The sequence below is a fragment of the Pelophylax lessonae genome, assembly GCF_965119305.1.
Source record: "Pelophylax lessonae genome assembly, chromosome: 3".
NCBI lineage: Eukaryota > Metazoa > Chordata > Amphibia > Anura > Ranidae > Pelophylax > Pelophylax lessonae.
The window spans coordinates 434,760,186-434,777,370 of NC_138770.1; the positions used below are offsets into that span (position 1 = coordinate 434,760,186).

At 41.7% G+C, this 17,185-nt stretch overlaps 1 protein-coding gene across 1 annotated transcript in view; it reads right to left on the reverse strand.

Moving 5' to 3' along the window:
- The window catches only part of HBS1L (HBS1 like translational GTPase), a 232,444-nt gene that overhangs the window by 35,323 nt on the left and 179,936 nt on the right, over nt 1-17,185 (reverse strand). The window contains exons 12-13 of the mRNA XM_082249434.1: nt 16,715-16,783; nt 10,404-10,508 (exon numbers count right to left, since the gene is read on the reverse strand). Coding sequence (XP_082105560.1) covers nt 10,404-10,508; nt 16,715-16,783 — 174 coding nt within the window. The remainder of the gene's footprint in view (nt 1-10,403; nt 10,509-16,714; nt 16,784-17,185) is intronic.

Here is a 17,185-nt window from a genome sequence, read left to right on the forward strand (position 1 = left end):
TTTTAAGATTAAAAATGTGCCACTGCCAACATTGGAGCTGCAACTTCCATTTTTCTCATTTTTAGATAAGATACCATTCTTATCCTTATCGGGAACGTGTCCTAAGCATTTACTAGCATGAAGTCAGTGAAAGCTTAGTATGCATGTCCAGTAATCATTTTTAGTGATGAACAGCTAGTGAAGCTAGAAGAAGATGATACCCCTGAAGCATGCACTTTTAAATATGTTTACGTAAGTTATGACAGCTCCTGTTTATTCTATACTACCAGGTTCTCTTTAAGAAATATGCAATACGAAATGTCTGTCCTGTTTGGAAAATGTCCAAAAAATGAATTCAAGGTCAACTAATACTGCTCTACCATATTTTTGGTGCCCTTAGTAGTCATCTGTGGGATCTCAATTTAACTGCCTCAGTCTGGATCAAGTATGGGTTTGGCCACAGATACTTTTAGCTAAGTATGAAAAACCAGAAAGGAAGAGGGGAAGAGGCTAATCTAACCCCACATATATTGGGCTTTTAAATGGTGACTCCCAAATGAAAGTACAAGTACTGCTAGCTAAGACTGCAGGGAAAGCTGGAATTGCACAGGTTAGAAAGCTTTTTCCAATCTCTATACTTTACCTCCTGATACATTAGTGGCAGAGTAGTCGGCAGCACCCCACTCCTGCTTTTGTCCATAGATATAGATATATATAATTGCACATACAATATACTATATCATTCCACCATATACAGGCATCAGTGTATTTGGCTAGGACTAATAAAATGATCAGTTTAATCCAAGTGACCTTTCTCATTTAGCAAACTTTTTGCAGATGCCTGAGGGCACTTGAATTGCCCTTGCAAGTCTGACAACCAAACTGTCTTTGATCATGGTAAAGTGGACCTTCAACCCAGTATTTCAATCTAACCCACTGAACACCTTTCCCACAACCTGTTTTTTTCTTTGTAGCTACCTTGTTGTGTAGCCAACTGGGACTTCTGTTAACTCTTGCCTGGACGACATAGTTCCATCCATGCACAACCTCCTAGGAAACCACACAGCATCACAGGAGGCTTCACAGACAATTAAACCATACTGTGCATGTACAGTGCACATCATGAGAGGGCTGGCTGCAAAAACCCAGAAAAGACATCTGGCCCCCAAAGATGTCAGAAAGTATATTTGCAACTCAGAACCCAGTGTGCGATCAGCAGATCACAGAAGGACAATTTCAGGATTTGCTGGGAGGGTGAATATGCTACTAAAGTTCTACCAAAAGGACAAAGAAGGGGTTGAAGGCAAAATTACCTGTTGGGAATGGGGGAGGCTGAAGTTCCTCTTTATTTTAATTACAGTCATTTATAGAAACCAAACTAATCAGAATTTAACCTGTCCTTGCCTTATTTCAGCAAGAAGGCTTTGCAGAAAGTTTCCCACTCAAGTTGACACTAGCATAGAGCAGATAACTACTGAAAAGGTTTTTCAAAATGCTTCATTGTATAATTCCCTTTCAAGGATGAGTCATGTTTACCATGCTAACTTGCTGGCTCATTTGGCATGCTGCAAAGTGTGTCAAAGTGGAGCATGTTTGCTGAGAGTGCAAAATGCAATAAAAAAGAAAAAAAAAAAAACAGGTAGATGAAACTTAGTTTGAATGCAAAATATTTTGAAAAAGAATAGAGCATTTTAAATTGAAAATGACTTTCAAAATCTCAGCCCGGCATAGTTACACAATCTTTTGTGAGTTGTGCTGCAAGTTCATGGAAGATGTGTGTACATACAAACAAAAGACAGAGCGCATTGGCCTAGTGCATTATCCCACAAAATTCTATTTAAAAATGTAATAATTTAGAACTACTCACAAGCATAGGTAGTATTAGCGCACATTGGGCCACTCACTATGGCTAAAAAATCCCAAACTGGCCAATTACTCTAGTATAGGGGGGACCTCACCAGGGTCCTTGGAGGCTAAAACGTTTAGAAGGTATGTCCTCCATCATTTGGCTCTGATGAAGGACATACCTTTGAAACGTGTTAGCCTGCAGGGACCCTGGGGAGGTCCCCCCTATGCTAGAGTCACCGGGCAGTCTGGGAATGTTTAGCCACAGAGTGGCCCGATGTGCGCTAATACTACCTAGACTTGTGAGTAGCTCTTATTACATTTTTAAGTAAAATTTTGCGGATAATGCACTAGGCTAGTGCGCCCTTTGTCTTGTTTGTTTTCTCAGGGGTTTCAGGACAACCCCAGTCCTAGAGAGCAGCAAGACTTCAAGAAAATTATCCCTTCCCTTATCAAGAATATTTCACTTCCTATTGGTTTATTTCAGTTATGCACAGGAGTTAATTGATGACGTTTTTTAAAGATGTGTGTATACCAAATGTACATACATTGTCAGCTCACAATGCATCATGGATTTTACACTGTACATGTACAAGAACTGTCTGCTATTTTATCTGCACTCAGCAGAGGGTGCTGTGAGAATGTTCAATGCACATGTTCAATGCTTGCATATTACAAACCCACCAATACAGTTCTCTTGTGCAACATAAAACTGACTGAACAAGTGGTTCTCAATGGTATAAGATGTACCATATGGAAAAGCGTGTAACAGCTGTAAATCCCACATTTGAAGCAGTGTGCGATCTATCACAATTAAGTGCTGTAACAAGCTGCTCTGCAGCCTATATGAAAAAGAGGATCATCTGCTTTGTCAGGGATTGATTGCTACCCTTTGCAATTAGTGGCAGATGATTTTGTTCGTGTGACGGGGCTACTGAAAATAGTATTTAGCCTCCACTCACACGGCTGTAGCACGACCTCAGGTTTTGCATGCATGCGCGTGCTCCGCTTATAAGGCAGCCAATGAATTTCAATGAAAAAACAAAACACAGAGCGCTACAAAGACCTCCAGCATATGAAGGGAGAACGATTTTCCAAATTATGTATGCGAGAGACTTTCTGGATCTACACGTTAGATGTTCTCGCTCCTCGAGGGTTAAATGAAGAATTAGACGTGCACACTATCTTATAATTATTATCAGGGTTTTCTGTTGGTCTTTATTTATTATTTTTTCATCACATCATATTAGATGATTTTTTAATATATACACTTTGGCCCTGGTTCTGGTATATAAATCTTTTATACAAACTTTATAAGGTCTTACCTACTGAGCAATCAGAAGGCTTATTTCCCTATATATCATACAGGTGGTACCGTAGTTGGTAATCCATATAAAAATCCTTTATACAGAAAATATAATTATTAGGATATACATATGTACACCTATATATGGGTTATATCCATCCTCCATTTCTTATCCAATATATAAGGCTTTTTTACTCCCCCCTCCCCCCCCCCCTCTTTTTATTGTTTCATTTGCTTATATGTTTCTCCATACCACAGCCTGTATAGGTATTATGCATTAGCTCTTAAAATATACCTTTTAAAGATGCTTTTTATCAACTTTTATATTTTTATAATTGTATCGTTTTAAACCTGGAACGTTTTTACATGTTCTTCATAAGCCTTGATGAACCCGGGCTTATCCCTATTTTACATTTATTATATGTTTTGTATTGCCTAATTGTTTGCTATCACTGTGATAAGCGGTTGTCTAGCCCACATACATGTGTATTAAAAAGGCAGCCGACCGATCACACTCCACTTCTAAGTTGTTTTTAATCTCTCCCATTGCTACAAAAATGTTTGATTGGTTAGGTCATTGCTCAGTGCTGTGGGCGGTTGCCATCCCCTTACTTCAGCTGTGCCTAATTATCCTCTTGTTCAGCACTACATAAAGCCCCACAGAGACTACGGCCCTCTAGCACCTGATGAAAGAGTGTGCCGGGTGTAGAGGACCCCGCGCATGCTCAGAAACGCGTCGTGCATGCCGTAACACATCGGACAGATCCCACCATCCCTGTGGGTGAGAGTGCCTCCATCCATCACTCGTAACACGGAGCCGCAGATCTGAGCCGCTTGACCGCTCACCGCTGATGTTGTGGGAGACAGCCGGCTTTCTTCCCTCCCACCGCCAGTGACAGTACTGCATACGGCTTCCTGTGACCAGAGGACACCCTCCAGAGGATGGCTGCAGGATTGCTTTGACACATACAGCTTTTCAGTCTTCATGTCTAGTGAGTGTATATTACCTGCCTTGTTATCTGCAATAAATTGTCTGCACTTAGAGCGCTTCTCCCCTCTTCTTAATGAATTTCAATGGGCTACCCTACACGTGAAAAACGTGGCAAAGAGGCTTAACAATAAATTAAATGAACGTGTATTCTATGCACTTTGTGAATGTGCACAAAATTGCACAATTCTGCACGCTTTGGCACAATATATTTCAATGTAGGCTTACTGCTAGGATGCCTTGGGGATTAGATGCAATTATCATAGCATTATTCGAGAGAAGGTCAAAGATTTCAAGTTTGGATGCATAAGCCTTGTACATACAAGCTTCATTACTAAAGTGGTACTAAAGGCAAAATCAAAAATGGCATTGTGATGCAGGCTGTCACAAGCAACAACAAAGCAGGTCACCCTGTAACTTCTTCAACTTTTTTTTACTTAGTATTAATTTGGTAACTCTGTACATCTCTTCAAATCATCTTAGGCAATAAAATCCAGATCCTTGTGGATCAGCAACTGGTAAATCATTTCCACAATAAAATGACATGCACATAGTGCACTGATGTGTCCTAGGAGGTTGTGGGCAGGGAGGGAGAACTTCTGCTCCAAACATCTAGGTGGTCAGAGCAGTAGTGGGAGCGGGTGGCTGCTAAAACTAGGTATCATCGCATCTGACATTAGGCCTGCCCCTGGGAAGACGTGACCAATGACGAAATGCATCAGGATTGGCTGTTACTGAAGACATCATGCTTGCTTAGCCATCACTCACGGTGTTCTTTTCTAAATAGCTGACAGTCTGCTGTTTTTTTACTAGTTTGTGCCTGTTTACAACTCATCAAAGGTACTTTTTATAGACTTTAAAAAAGAGGACTTAAATGTTAGCAGGCTCCACTATGCTTGTTAATTTTTTTTTTATTCCCGATCCATTTGGAGCTGCTGCTAACAAGCCACTGCCTTTCTGGGATGCTGGGTTATTTTGTGCTTTTATGACCATTATAATTTATGGTCTATGCTATCTGGTAAGAAGCGTATGCTAAGTGTTGGTGCCACATTATTTACCATATGATTATTCATGACTGCACTATTAGGATTTAGCTCTGCTTCTTTTTTTTTTATTGATTATTTAGTTAAACTAGCCCCCCCCCCCCAAAAAAAAAAAAATGTGTGTGTGTGGGGGGGGGGGGGATGGGGGTTTGCTGCGGCGTCCGAGGTGGAGTGAAGTTCCGCTTTAAATAGAGTATGTAGGGGGCCATAAGGAGTGTTATATTCCTATGGAATAGATGAGTGGCATTCCTTTGTGAACGTGACGTTGCTCCAATAGAACCATTTGCACTGGAAATATTTTTCCAATGTAGGTAAGCTCTAAGGTTTGCCATCCAGAAGACCTCGTTGACCTAAGAAATTTAGTGTCCAATAGAAGGAGGGCCAGCACATTTCCATGTAACTTAGTATTTTTACTTGTTGACATTACTGTTATTTTTTACCTACCTTTAACCCTTTCAATGCAAAGATATTTTACAATCTTTCTTTGGTACATGTTAAAATGCACAGATGATTAGTTAAAACCCCAAAACATAATGCTGAAGGCAGAGACCCTGAAGAATAAAATGATGGCAGCTTTTTTATAATGCAATATTAGCACAAATGGTCTTCAAATGCATATTAAACAATACATTAAAAAGAGACATCTTTTCTACTAGTGGAGTACACTTATCTATAAGTGCCAGGCTGCTCTATCTTTTTCTAATAGGCCAAACATTTTCCAATGTTGTCTGTTTTGCTTCACAGAAAATTGAGTTAATTATTTTAGTGATAACTAAGACTGTGATAAGATTGTTATTTTAGTGATAACTCTTTGTATTCTAACTATTTTGCATAGTTGGTGCACTAGTGATTTGAAGGCATCCCCTGGAATGTGTTTTTATTGGCCATCTATACTTGTAATTGGCATTTTAGTTTTTTCCTCTTTGGTCGAAAATTAAAATAAAGAATTAAAATAAAAACATTTAATTTAGTGCACACAAACACAATACCCAAACACCATAAAAAAGATGACGTTATGCTGAGTAAACCGATACCAAAAATGTTAAGCCGCAAAATTGTGCATGTCTGCGAAATGGTAACAGACTTCGATACCCAAAATTGTCCATAAGTGACAGCTTTAAGAGCCCTAACAAATCAGCGGTTTAGGGCTAGCTGTGAACTATGACTGAATTACTGTTCTTACTCTGGTGCATGTGTTTTTTTCTTCTGAAGGTACCTGCACTCTACATGTTTACATAGGGAAATGGGGATGATTTTTTTTTTTTTTTTTTTTCAAAAGTTTGTTTTTTGTTACTTACTTTACAGCCCTCTTTGTGATAACATATTGCTTGTGTCATGTCCTCTTTAAGATCTAGATGTAAGGTTCTGGCACTCTCAGTGCCTCCTATCACATCATTTCCGGGTGCTTTCCATCTACCTAGATAGATGAAGCACATATAGGTGTGTTTCCCTTTAAGAGTGCTGACATCATCACTGAGCGCCGGACTGAACAGCTATTTAAATCACCAGCTCTCACTCACATGTGTTCGTTCAACCTGCTGTGTGCCTAGATGTGCCTTGATGCTAACCTGTCTTGAAGCTCTCATGCTTGCAAGCCTACCTCACTGTCGGAACCACGCTGCGCTGATCCCTGTATCCCGCTACCGGATCATCCGCTCTTGTCGAACCTCTCCTCTGCTACATTGCTACTAGTGATAAGTACCCCACAGGGGAAACCTCAATAACCTTCATACTAAAGCTTACACTGTCTAGCTCTGCATACTAAGGACTGTTACTACATCTGCACTATCTAGATTGCTAGCTCTTGAGCCTACTATCATCTGCTCTTGCACTGGGTTAGTCTCTCCTGTATGTCATCTGCTATCCTATCATCTACTACCATACATAATTGCTAACCTATCTGTATCCCACCTGTTACTATCTCATTCTCAAGAACATTCCTCTCAAGTGTCTGTCACCTATCGTCTCAACTCAACCTGTCTCTTCAGCCTATCACCTCTATACTACTATATACATAGATCACTCCAGGAACTTCTTATTGAGTGTGTGTATTTACTTGCTGAATTGAGATCATCCACACATGATGAGTCTTTGGGAGTTGGGATTGGTGTCTCAGCGTTTCTCTACATGACTACTGAAGTGGAATATTTCTGCAGCTGTAAATCCACATCATACATAAAACGCAGGAGCGTTACACTAGACCAATAATGTCAACTATGGACCCCAACAAATATGCTCAAGCTCAGAGACAGGAGCCTGGAAAGGTTTGCGGCATTAAAGGGCCACAGAGCAAAAGCCACGCTTCTTCTCCACAGCAATGATTGACAGTGGCCGTGTCCCTCTTACGCTGCCTGCATGTGCAATGTTCTAAACGGTTGAAAATACAGTTGAAGTTCCAAGCACAAGACTCCATAGGTCTTAGAAGAACAGGGGGCAAGGGGGAGTTTGGCAGCATAGCCAGGGGACAGTTTCAAATGGTAGAGAAAATGTAATATTATTTAAAAAAAAAATACATGCAACTTATATTACCACTTGATTTATGAAAAAAAATGCATTTGAAAACCAGATGACAATGGGATCCTGGCTGTCATTTTAAACTAAAATTTGTTTTAACCGTCTCAAAAAAGTCACTTGAAGCTGACTGAAAGCTTTGTAATTGCTTTGGGAGAGCTTGCTGTCCACACTGTTCTTATATAAACTCAAGCACATATGCACAAGGCCTACAGGTCCACACTGAAACTCAGCATCTCTCCTAGAGCTGTGATATTCAAATCTGGCTCTCAATATCCAATATACAAATGGGATTCTGTATGTACAAGGTTTTATATAGCGAAAAAGCAAGACCATAATAATAATTATACTTTTTTAACAAACAGGCTTATTAGCGTAGTTCTATTCATAGGTTCTGCGGTTTGATTTAGGATTGCAATATACAGGTTGTAAACTCCTACAAATTAGAACTTATCAGCTACCAATTTATCTGTTCATTGTAGTCTTCCATTTACACAAAGACCAAGGATTTACAGTTGTGTGTAAAATAGCAGCAGTCCACCATCACTAACCAGATCAATCGTTATTTTTGGTATAAATTATATTTCTACATGGCAATAATTTACTAGTAGGTGTAGTCGAATAATAGAAAACCAACAGACCCAACAGTCATGACATGCATGCTGCTGATTCTGTGTAATTGAATCATTAATTGAAAGGCACATGTTAAAATAATAGCAGTGTGGAGTTCAATTAGTGCGGTCATACTGTCTGTAAAAAAATAGGTGTCAAACAGGTGGCTCTTATTGAAGGACGAAGACAGCAAATGCTGTACATGCTGGGTATAGTGCATTTATTTCGGAGTAAAATGGGTAGCTCCAGAGATTGTTGAGAAGAACTGCGTACTTTGATTAAAAAGTTGATTGGAGAGGAGATAACTTATAAAGAAGTGCAGAAACTGATAGGCTGCTCGGCTAAAATGATCTAAAATGCTTTAAAATGGCAACCAAATTCAGAAAGACGTGGAAGAAAATGGAAAACTACCATTCGAATGGATCGAAGCATAGCCAAAAATGACAAAAAGACTCAACCAATGATTAGCTCCATAGCGATCAAAGGAGGTCTAAAGTTACATGTGAGTACTTAAAAATTTAGAAGATGCCGATGTGAAGCCAAGCTATCGGCAAGAAGCTGCAAAAAGTCCCATTGTTTAAAAAAGGACATGTGCCCCCAAACACTGAATTTAAGCCACAGTACACTGTGAAGACAGTGAATCATGGTAGCACAAGCATCATGATATGGGGATGTTTCTCATTCTATGTGTTGTGGCCTATTTATCGTATACCAGGGATCATGGATCAGTTTGAATATATAAAAATACTTGAAGAGGTCACGTTGCATTATGCTGAAGAGGAAATGTCCTTGAAATGGGTGTTTCAACAAGACAACGTCCCTAAACAAACCAATAAGCAAGCAGCATCTTGGTTCAAGACCAACAAGATTAACATCATGGAGTGGCCAGCCCAAGTCCTGGAGCTTAATCCAATAGAAAACCCGTTGGGGACATCAAAAATGTGGTTTCTGAGGTAAAACCAAGAAATGCAAAGGAATGCATCGCAATCGTCCTGGGTTGGAATACCTGATCACAGATGGCAGAAGTTGGTTGACTCCATGCAACACAGATGTGAAGCAGTTCTCAGAAACAGTGGTTATACAACTAAATATTAGTTCATTGATTCACAGGAAAGCTAAATCAGCAAGCATTTTTCAGTTTATACAGTAAATCTTTGAGTTTGTAAAGAAAAATGCAGACACTGCTATTTTTTGTAAAAGCCTAAGATTTTTTTCTTGACTTTTCATAAAGAAATACCAAATTTGAAATTTTTTTCTTCACATTTTGATTTGGAATAGACTGTGCAGTCTTCTCAATGCATTTGCACGTATGGAAATAAAAGCTATTCTAAGGCATTTGAGCTTTACTCTAATTTTCAAACACACTGCTATTATTTTTAACACAACTGTACATGCATAAACTGACATTTTCAGGGTTGTTTTAAATAAAATACTGTTGCATTTGATCTACTACGTTAATAGCTTAAAATGATGTTCTTAAAATGACCAAGCAAAAAAAAAATGTAAAAATAAAATGCACTAGTAACTATCTTTATTTTAATGGGAGTTGTTTGGGAATATAAAAAATCATCTGTAAAACATATTCTCCCTCTACATATGAGTAATTTCTACAGCGAAAAGAAATCGACATTATGTGAAAACTTGGATTTACTGACGGCACTAGAAACATCAGACTTTCACATACGTAGTGGTCTTATTTTTAGGATTTGAATCCAAAACAAAACCCTCCCGATGCTTGTCTAAACCCTGCGAGACGACATAGTGATGCAAAAGGGTATTACTGATGCACTGCTAAATAAACAAACATGAGTAACAATGTGCAAATCTTTGGTGGCGTGAGAAAACAACCCAAAGTGAGTGTGAGAAGCCTCCCAAACTCTCAACGAGTTACAAGTGAAATGTCTCACACGTTATGAAGTTCATCTCTTTAGACGCACACAGTCACCTGTGAGGAAATTCGTTTCAAGAATCAGGATTCAATATTCAACAGTCAGTATCAGTATGACAACATTACAGTTTCAGGTGCAAACAGAACTTTCAGAAGTGATTGCTGGGCCAAAACACATGCAGCAATAAAAATAAGAAAGATTGTTCTTCGATAGCAAGTCTATTTGCTTACCTTTTACTGTGCATGTTTCGTTAGGAGGCATGGCTAGTATGCGGTCACCTGTTTGTATGTAGCCAGCTTCTATTTTGCCAGTCACACAAAATCCAGAGCCTTGATCTAAGTGAACAAAGATAGGTATAGATAAGGCTGCCTAAATACACCAGAAGTGAATATTCTGAGCATCACTGGAGATAATTTGATCATGTAGAGCAGTGGTCCTCAACCCTGGCCTACAGGGCCCACTAACAGGCCAGGTTTGCAAGATAACTGAAATACATCCCAGGTGATATCATTTGCTGCTCAGTGATTGCAGTACTCTAGTCTGCATCTCCCCTAGGTAATACTTAAAATCTGGCCTGTTAGTGGGCCCTGAGGACCGGAGTTGAGGACCACTAATGTAGAGGAGGAACACAATTATCTAAAGGCTGGTACACATGGGCTGAACCGCGGCCAGTTCAACAGAAACCGTTAAGGCCTCATGCACACTGGGCATAACAAAAAGTTGCTTGTACATGTGTTTGGGGGTTTTCTTTCAACCTGTAAGCCTGGTTCAGACCTATGCAGTTTGCTTTTGATGCGTCTCTACATTGCATTTTTTATGCGTTTTGGCGCTTTTTCTTTTTAGAGCGTATTGCATTTTTTATACTTTTTTTTTTTTTTAAAAAGGGCAGATTAAAAATGCAAACTGCATCAAAACACGCACTACATGCGTTTCCACAGCATGTCCATTGAACCAAAAACGCAGTGTGTTGCGTTTTTAAAAAGTCCCTGACCCTTTCCAAAAACGCAGCAGCTGAAAAACACATAGATGTGAACGAGTCCCATAGGAAACCATGTTAAATGGACTGTAATGTGTTTCTGCAAAATGCACTAAAAAAACGTAACGCACATTTTGGCGTTTACAGGCATATTTATAGAAGAGCGTTTACAGGCTGAAAAAATTAAAAGTGCATTTTTGACAAGCGCTTTCGTGCAGAAATAAAGCTGGAGGTGCCTAAATGGGCCTTTGTCAAGCATTATTAAGTGTACATTTGTTTGGACTGTTTTGGAGGAAAATGCTTATAAATGCAAACATGATTAAACACATGTACAATATGTTTCATAGGCGCATTTTATATGCTGCATTTTTCTGCCAGCAGTTCTGGCATCTTTTCTGCTGCCAAGTGTGCATGGACCTTTAAGAAAATATTTTATGAGGAAAACACATAGGCTGCCATTGCAAATTCACCCTTTAAAGGTGCTGGCTGACTGACTGTTATGTTGATGATTTGCATGAGTTATTAACCCAGAATAATTATAGAGGCTAATAATTTTGACTAACAACAGTTTTATGCTTATGTAATAGGTATACTTAAAGTGATTCTAAGCCTAAACATTTATTTACCTTAATGCATTCCTTGCATTAAGGTAAAAAATGTTTAGGCATCAGTTTTGGCCCCTCAACCCCCCACCCCCTTTACTTACCTGAGCCCTCATTTGATCCAGCGCTTTGCACATCTGCATCTCTTTTCTCCCCTCACTTCTGTGTCTCGATGGCTGTGCTGGGACACCCAGACCTACTGGCTTCTGCTGCTGTCAATCGAAGCAAGGGAGGAGAGAACGGGCCCAAGTCCCATTGTCTGTGACAATGGATGCAGCAGCAGGGCTTGGGAGCAAGCACGCCCCCATGGGAAGCCACTGGACAGAGAGGAGGACCCAGGAGTGCTGGCGGGGTACAGAAGAGGAGGTTCAGGGCCACTAAGCAATTCCATTCCACAGAGCAGGTAAGTATAGAGATGTTAATTTTTTTTATAATCGCTTTAAATCTAACTCAAAACAAGCTGTATAGAATTATAGAAAACAATTGGAAAACTGCAGATCTCCAGGTAAGGTATGATCCCTGTCCCTTTCATAAGTCTATGCTATCTCTGTTCTGTACTATGGAGTCACAGAGTTCTGGCATATTGCCACCATCTGTTAAAAAAAGAGGGGTACCCCACCTATGTTTTTGTGGATCTCCAGATTTCCAAACATTTAGAAAAAGGCTACATAGCCGCTCGGAAAAAGCGAGAACGGGATGGGGAAATATTACAACAGGAAGGGGTCTTACGTGACCTCTTGAGAGAACAGAAGAGGGCTCCAGAGATAGATATTAGACACAGAATTGATGCGGCCCGAGTGGCCCTCAATTTCAGCCTGACCACTAAGGCGGAGAGGTCTCTCCGCTGGACGGGTAACCGTTACTATACTTTGGGAGACAAACCCCACACACTGCTGGCCCGTAAGTTAACTCCAAGGCCTTATTCACCGGCACTTCCTAAACTGAGACTCCGGTCTGGTCTTCGGACACAGAACCCTCAATTAGTGGTAAACGAGTTTTACCACTTTTACTCCAAACTCTACTCACAGCCGCCGCCCCTCCGTCAGCCCCTTTTTGACGATTTTTTTCGAGATATCCCTCTGCCTCGGCTATCCTCCCCCCATGCGGACCTCATGGACAGGGAATTTTCGGACTTAGAGGTACTGGCCGCTATTAAAACCATCCACCCTAATAAAGCGCCTGGCCCCGATGGGTTCTCTGGGCACTATTACAGGAAATTTAGTGAAACCCTAGCCCCTCATCTTTGTTCCTATTTTAACTCTGTTAGGAGGGGTGAGGCTATCCCCAGATATGAAAACAATGCGTTCATTCACGTCATTCCTAAACCGGGCAAGGATCACGGAGACTGCCTTAACTATAGACCGATATCACTCATTAATGTAGACCTCAAAGTAATGGCTAAGGTACTGGCGACCAGGTTGAATTCCTTCCTGGCAGACTACATTCACCCGGATCAATCGGGTTTTGTTCCCGGTAGGCAGGCCCCGGACCAAACCAGGCGCGCACTCAACATTATCTCGGCCCTTCAATCTAACTGGGATGGTGTGGGGGATAGGAAAGGCATGCTGTTATCGTTAGATTTACACAAGGCATTCGATTCCCTGTCATGGGAATATCTAATGCGGACTCTGGAACATTTTGGCTTTGGGCACCACTTTCTTACCCTTATTCGAACACTGTATGATAACCCTATAGCGAGGCTGTCTATTAAGGGCTATGGTTCTGACTTCCTAACAATACGCAGGGGCACGCGTCAAGGCTGCCCCTTGTCGCCTCTTCTCTTCATTCTGGCCTTGGAGCCGTTGGCCTCTAAGATCCGCCTTAACCCGAATATTCGGGGTATACCGTGTGGGGGCATGGAACACAAGTGTGCCCTCTTCGCGGATGATATCTTAATGTTCGTCTCGAGCCCATTACTATCTCTCCCTAACTTGCTTAAGGTCCTGACAGAGTTTGCATCCCTCTCTGGCCTGCGGGTCAACCCCTCCAAGTCCCAGGCATTGAATCTGACGTTAGATGCGCCAACACAGTCGGCCATCAAGGCCAATTTCACCTTCGCATGGCAGGAACGGTCGCTACCATATCTGGGGATACATCTTACATCATCCATTGCCACTTTATACACGCACAATTACCCATCTATATACAAACAACTTCGGGAGGACCTCACTCGCTGGTCGGTCAGCCCTCCATCGTGGTTCGGTAGGTTGAATACAGTCAAAATGAACATCTTGCCTAGACTGCTATATTTGTTTGGCACTATACCTGTGATGCTGCACATGTCGGACCTCAGGGACTTTCAGGGGACACTTCTCCGCTTTATATGGGGGGACAAGAGGCCCAGGGTAAATAGACGTACTCTCTTCACCCCGAAGCTTAGGGGTGGACTGGGGGTCCCTGATTTGGTGAAATACTATCACGCGGCTCAACTTGCTCACCTAATTCGCTTCCATTCCCAGACTCCTCACCCCATTTGGATGCGATTGGAATCGGCCCACCTGTCATTTCCGATACATCACGCACTATGGTTGAGGGCCAAGGATAGACCGGGGGTGCTCTGCCCCACTCTGTCCTTCTCCCTGGGCATATGGGATAGACTTTCGAAAAGACACAGTTTTAAATCCCCCCACGCGCCTCTGGCTCCTCTGTTGGGCAATCGCTCGTTTCCCCCTGGCCTGTGCCCCTCGGCTTTCGAGTGGTGGACAAACAAAGGCCTCCTTCGACTGGCAGATCTCTGTGATCACCGTGGATTGCTCACCAGGGACCAGCTGGAGGAAAAATACTCCCTCCCGAGCGGTGAATGTTACCGCTACACCCAAATTTCTCATTATGTAACCTCCCTAAAAAACAAGAGCGACATCACTACCTCCACGCAAATGGAATTTTTATGTCGCATGGTGGATAAGCAAAAGAGTTACATATCCTCAATCTATAACATGTTGCATGATGACGAAACTAAACTACCGTACATGCTCCGCTGGGAGGAAGATCTAAATGATGACTTAGACCGAGCTGAATGGAATACCCTGGCACAATCTAACTCCAAATCCATCCTCAACACCTCTTTGATAGAGGCTAACTACAAGGTGTTCCTTCGCTGGTACATGGTCCCGGTCAGATTGGCGGCGGCAGTTCGTACTGCGTCCCCCGACTGTTTTCGGGGATGCAGACAAGCGGGCACGGTATTCCACACTTGGTGGACTTGCCCCAAAGTAAGACGCTTCTGGATCCGCACATACAATTTGATCTACTCATTGACGCAAGTCAATTTAGTTAAATCCCCCCAACAAGCCTTATTGGGTGGGCGGATCGAGGGGGAGTCTAAACCCGCTAAGCGCCTTATAGCTTTTATATTTACAGCGGCTAAAATTGCGATAGCCCGCTCCTGGCGCTCGCCGGTTATACCGCTGGAGCTGCTCAAAGCCAAGCTGACGTGGATCATGATAAATGAACGGATGGTGGCGCTGCTTAACGATAAAATGCGCCAGTTTGATAAGACGTGGGACCCTTGGCTCAGATATTTGGCAGGCCCCCATTAAGGGGAAGTGCTATTGGCCCACACGGGAGCTGGGGTGAGCGGGGTGACCTGCTGGGGGTGGACGGACCTGGGCGCGGACGCCCCCCTACCCTCTTGACCCACCGCTACTAACTCTCCTTCCCTCCTTTTCATTGCTATTGCTTGGGCCCTAGTGGACCACTTACCCCCTTCTCTCTTCCCCTTCTTTCACCCTTTGCTTCCCTTCTCTTTGCTCACTTCTACCTTTTTCTATTTTGTTTTGTTCCCCCTTTTTTTTTCTTTCTTTCTTTCTCCTTCTCTTCTCTCTCCCTACTTCTTCGTTCTTACTCATTACAGTGCACTGCCGGAAAGCCGGTGCCCCCCCTCAGTTTAGGGAGGGGGGCCAGGGCCGGGGGTCTGGGGCCTCCTCCCTCCTTGGGCGCAGCGTGTTCCCTTGTGGGGCGCCGGAGGGGGGGGGCTCGGGCCCCTGGCCAACCTGGCGGCCGATTCAGGCTGCCATTCTTAGCATTACTATGTTTCTGTTGCATTTTTTCTTTTATTTTACACCGGCTATATCTGTATCAGTTGTGCCTTGATTTATATTATGGGATGTTATGCTATCCTTGAGATATATGTTTAAGCCTTATGGGCGTAAATTGCACTGTTGTACACTTTGTTTACTTTTTGCAAAACTTTAATAAAAAATATTGGAAATTAGAAAAAGGCTACATTTCTTGATCCAGGTATCCTCGACAACAGAATATGAACCATAGCTGCTAGTTAGAACGAGGCACTCTAGAGTTTATTCTACCTGAATCTTAAGCAGCGCTAAATTATTTTTGCCACAGCTTCACAGGCTGTATGCCACCAATTCAAAACTAATATCCTTAGGCTAAATTTACAAAACTTTAATAGAAAAATAAATCTCTTTTTTTTTTAGCCATGTGATTGTAATCTAAAGTCACATAAACTTTAATTTTATAACATCAGCACTGTAACAGCAATACAAACAATGTCTATTTTTGGCAATCCAATACAAATCTCCTTTCGTTTTGTTGTGATTGTTGTCTGTCTGCTGGCCATCTCTTTCAACAACTGGTTTATGTCAGTAAGTAAAGGCTCTTCATAGGGGTTTTAGATGTAACAAAATGCTGCAAAACAGATCCAGTGGTAGTGGTAAGTTGCATTTAGTACCATATTAAGTTGCCACTGGATCTAGAACTGATGAACCAAGGTAGACCTAAATCAGGACTGCAATTCATGTAGCCCTGGAATTTCATTAGTCACACATACAAATACAAAAACAGGTGATATTTCAATCTGAAGACTTCTTTTAAGCCAGTGCATTGATGCTACCCGACGGACTAAAATTACTTAAAAAGTACTAGTTGGTGGTGCGGTTTCTCTTTACAGCTGGTGGCTTGCCCATACAAGTGGTGTGTGTGTTTAAGAATAAATAAAACTTACCTTTGAAAACATCTGATGCACACAGTCTAAAAGGTTTATCTGTGGAACGTTGTGGGGCTTTAAAAGAATCTGCATTGGAGAAAAAAAACAATTAGTTTTCACATAAGACACAATGATCAATATAACAAAACTAATGCCAGGGTACTGTATTTTATTTACACCAAGACTACTCACTATCTAGAGAAAACATAGCCTACAAGTATTCTCTGAAAATAGGGGGAATAGTAACATCTGCAGGTTTTTACTACTCTCTGACCTTTACTATCATGTGCAGATGTATCTATACAATCGCTGTGTCTTCATAGAATAACATAGGCTGCTACATGTAGCTCCAGACACTTAAAGAAATATCTCATTCACGCGCTACAGCCCATAGTGTGCAAGTGCGTGAGGCCTAAAGAGCCAGTAATACGGAGATAAGTCCACAAAGGATTCCCTGAATAACTAAATGGCTAACACTCACCTAAGAAG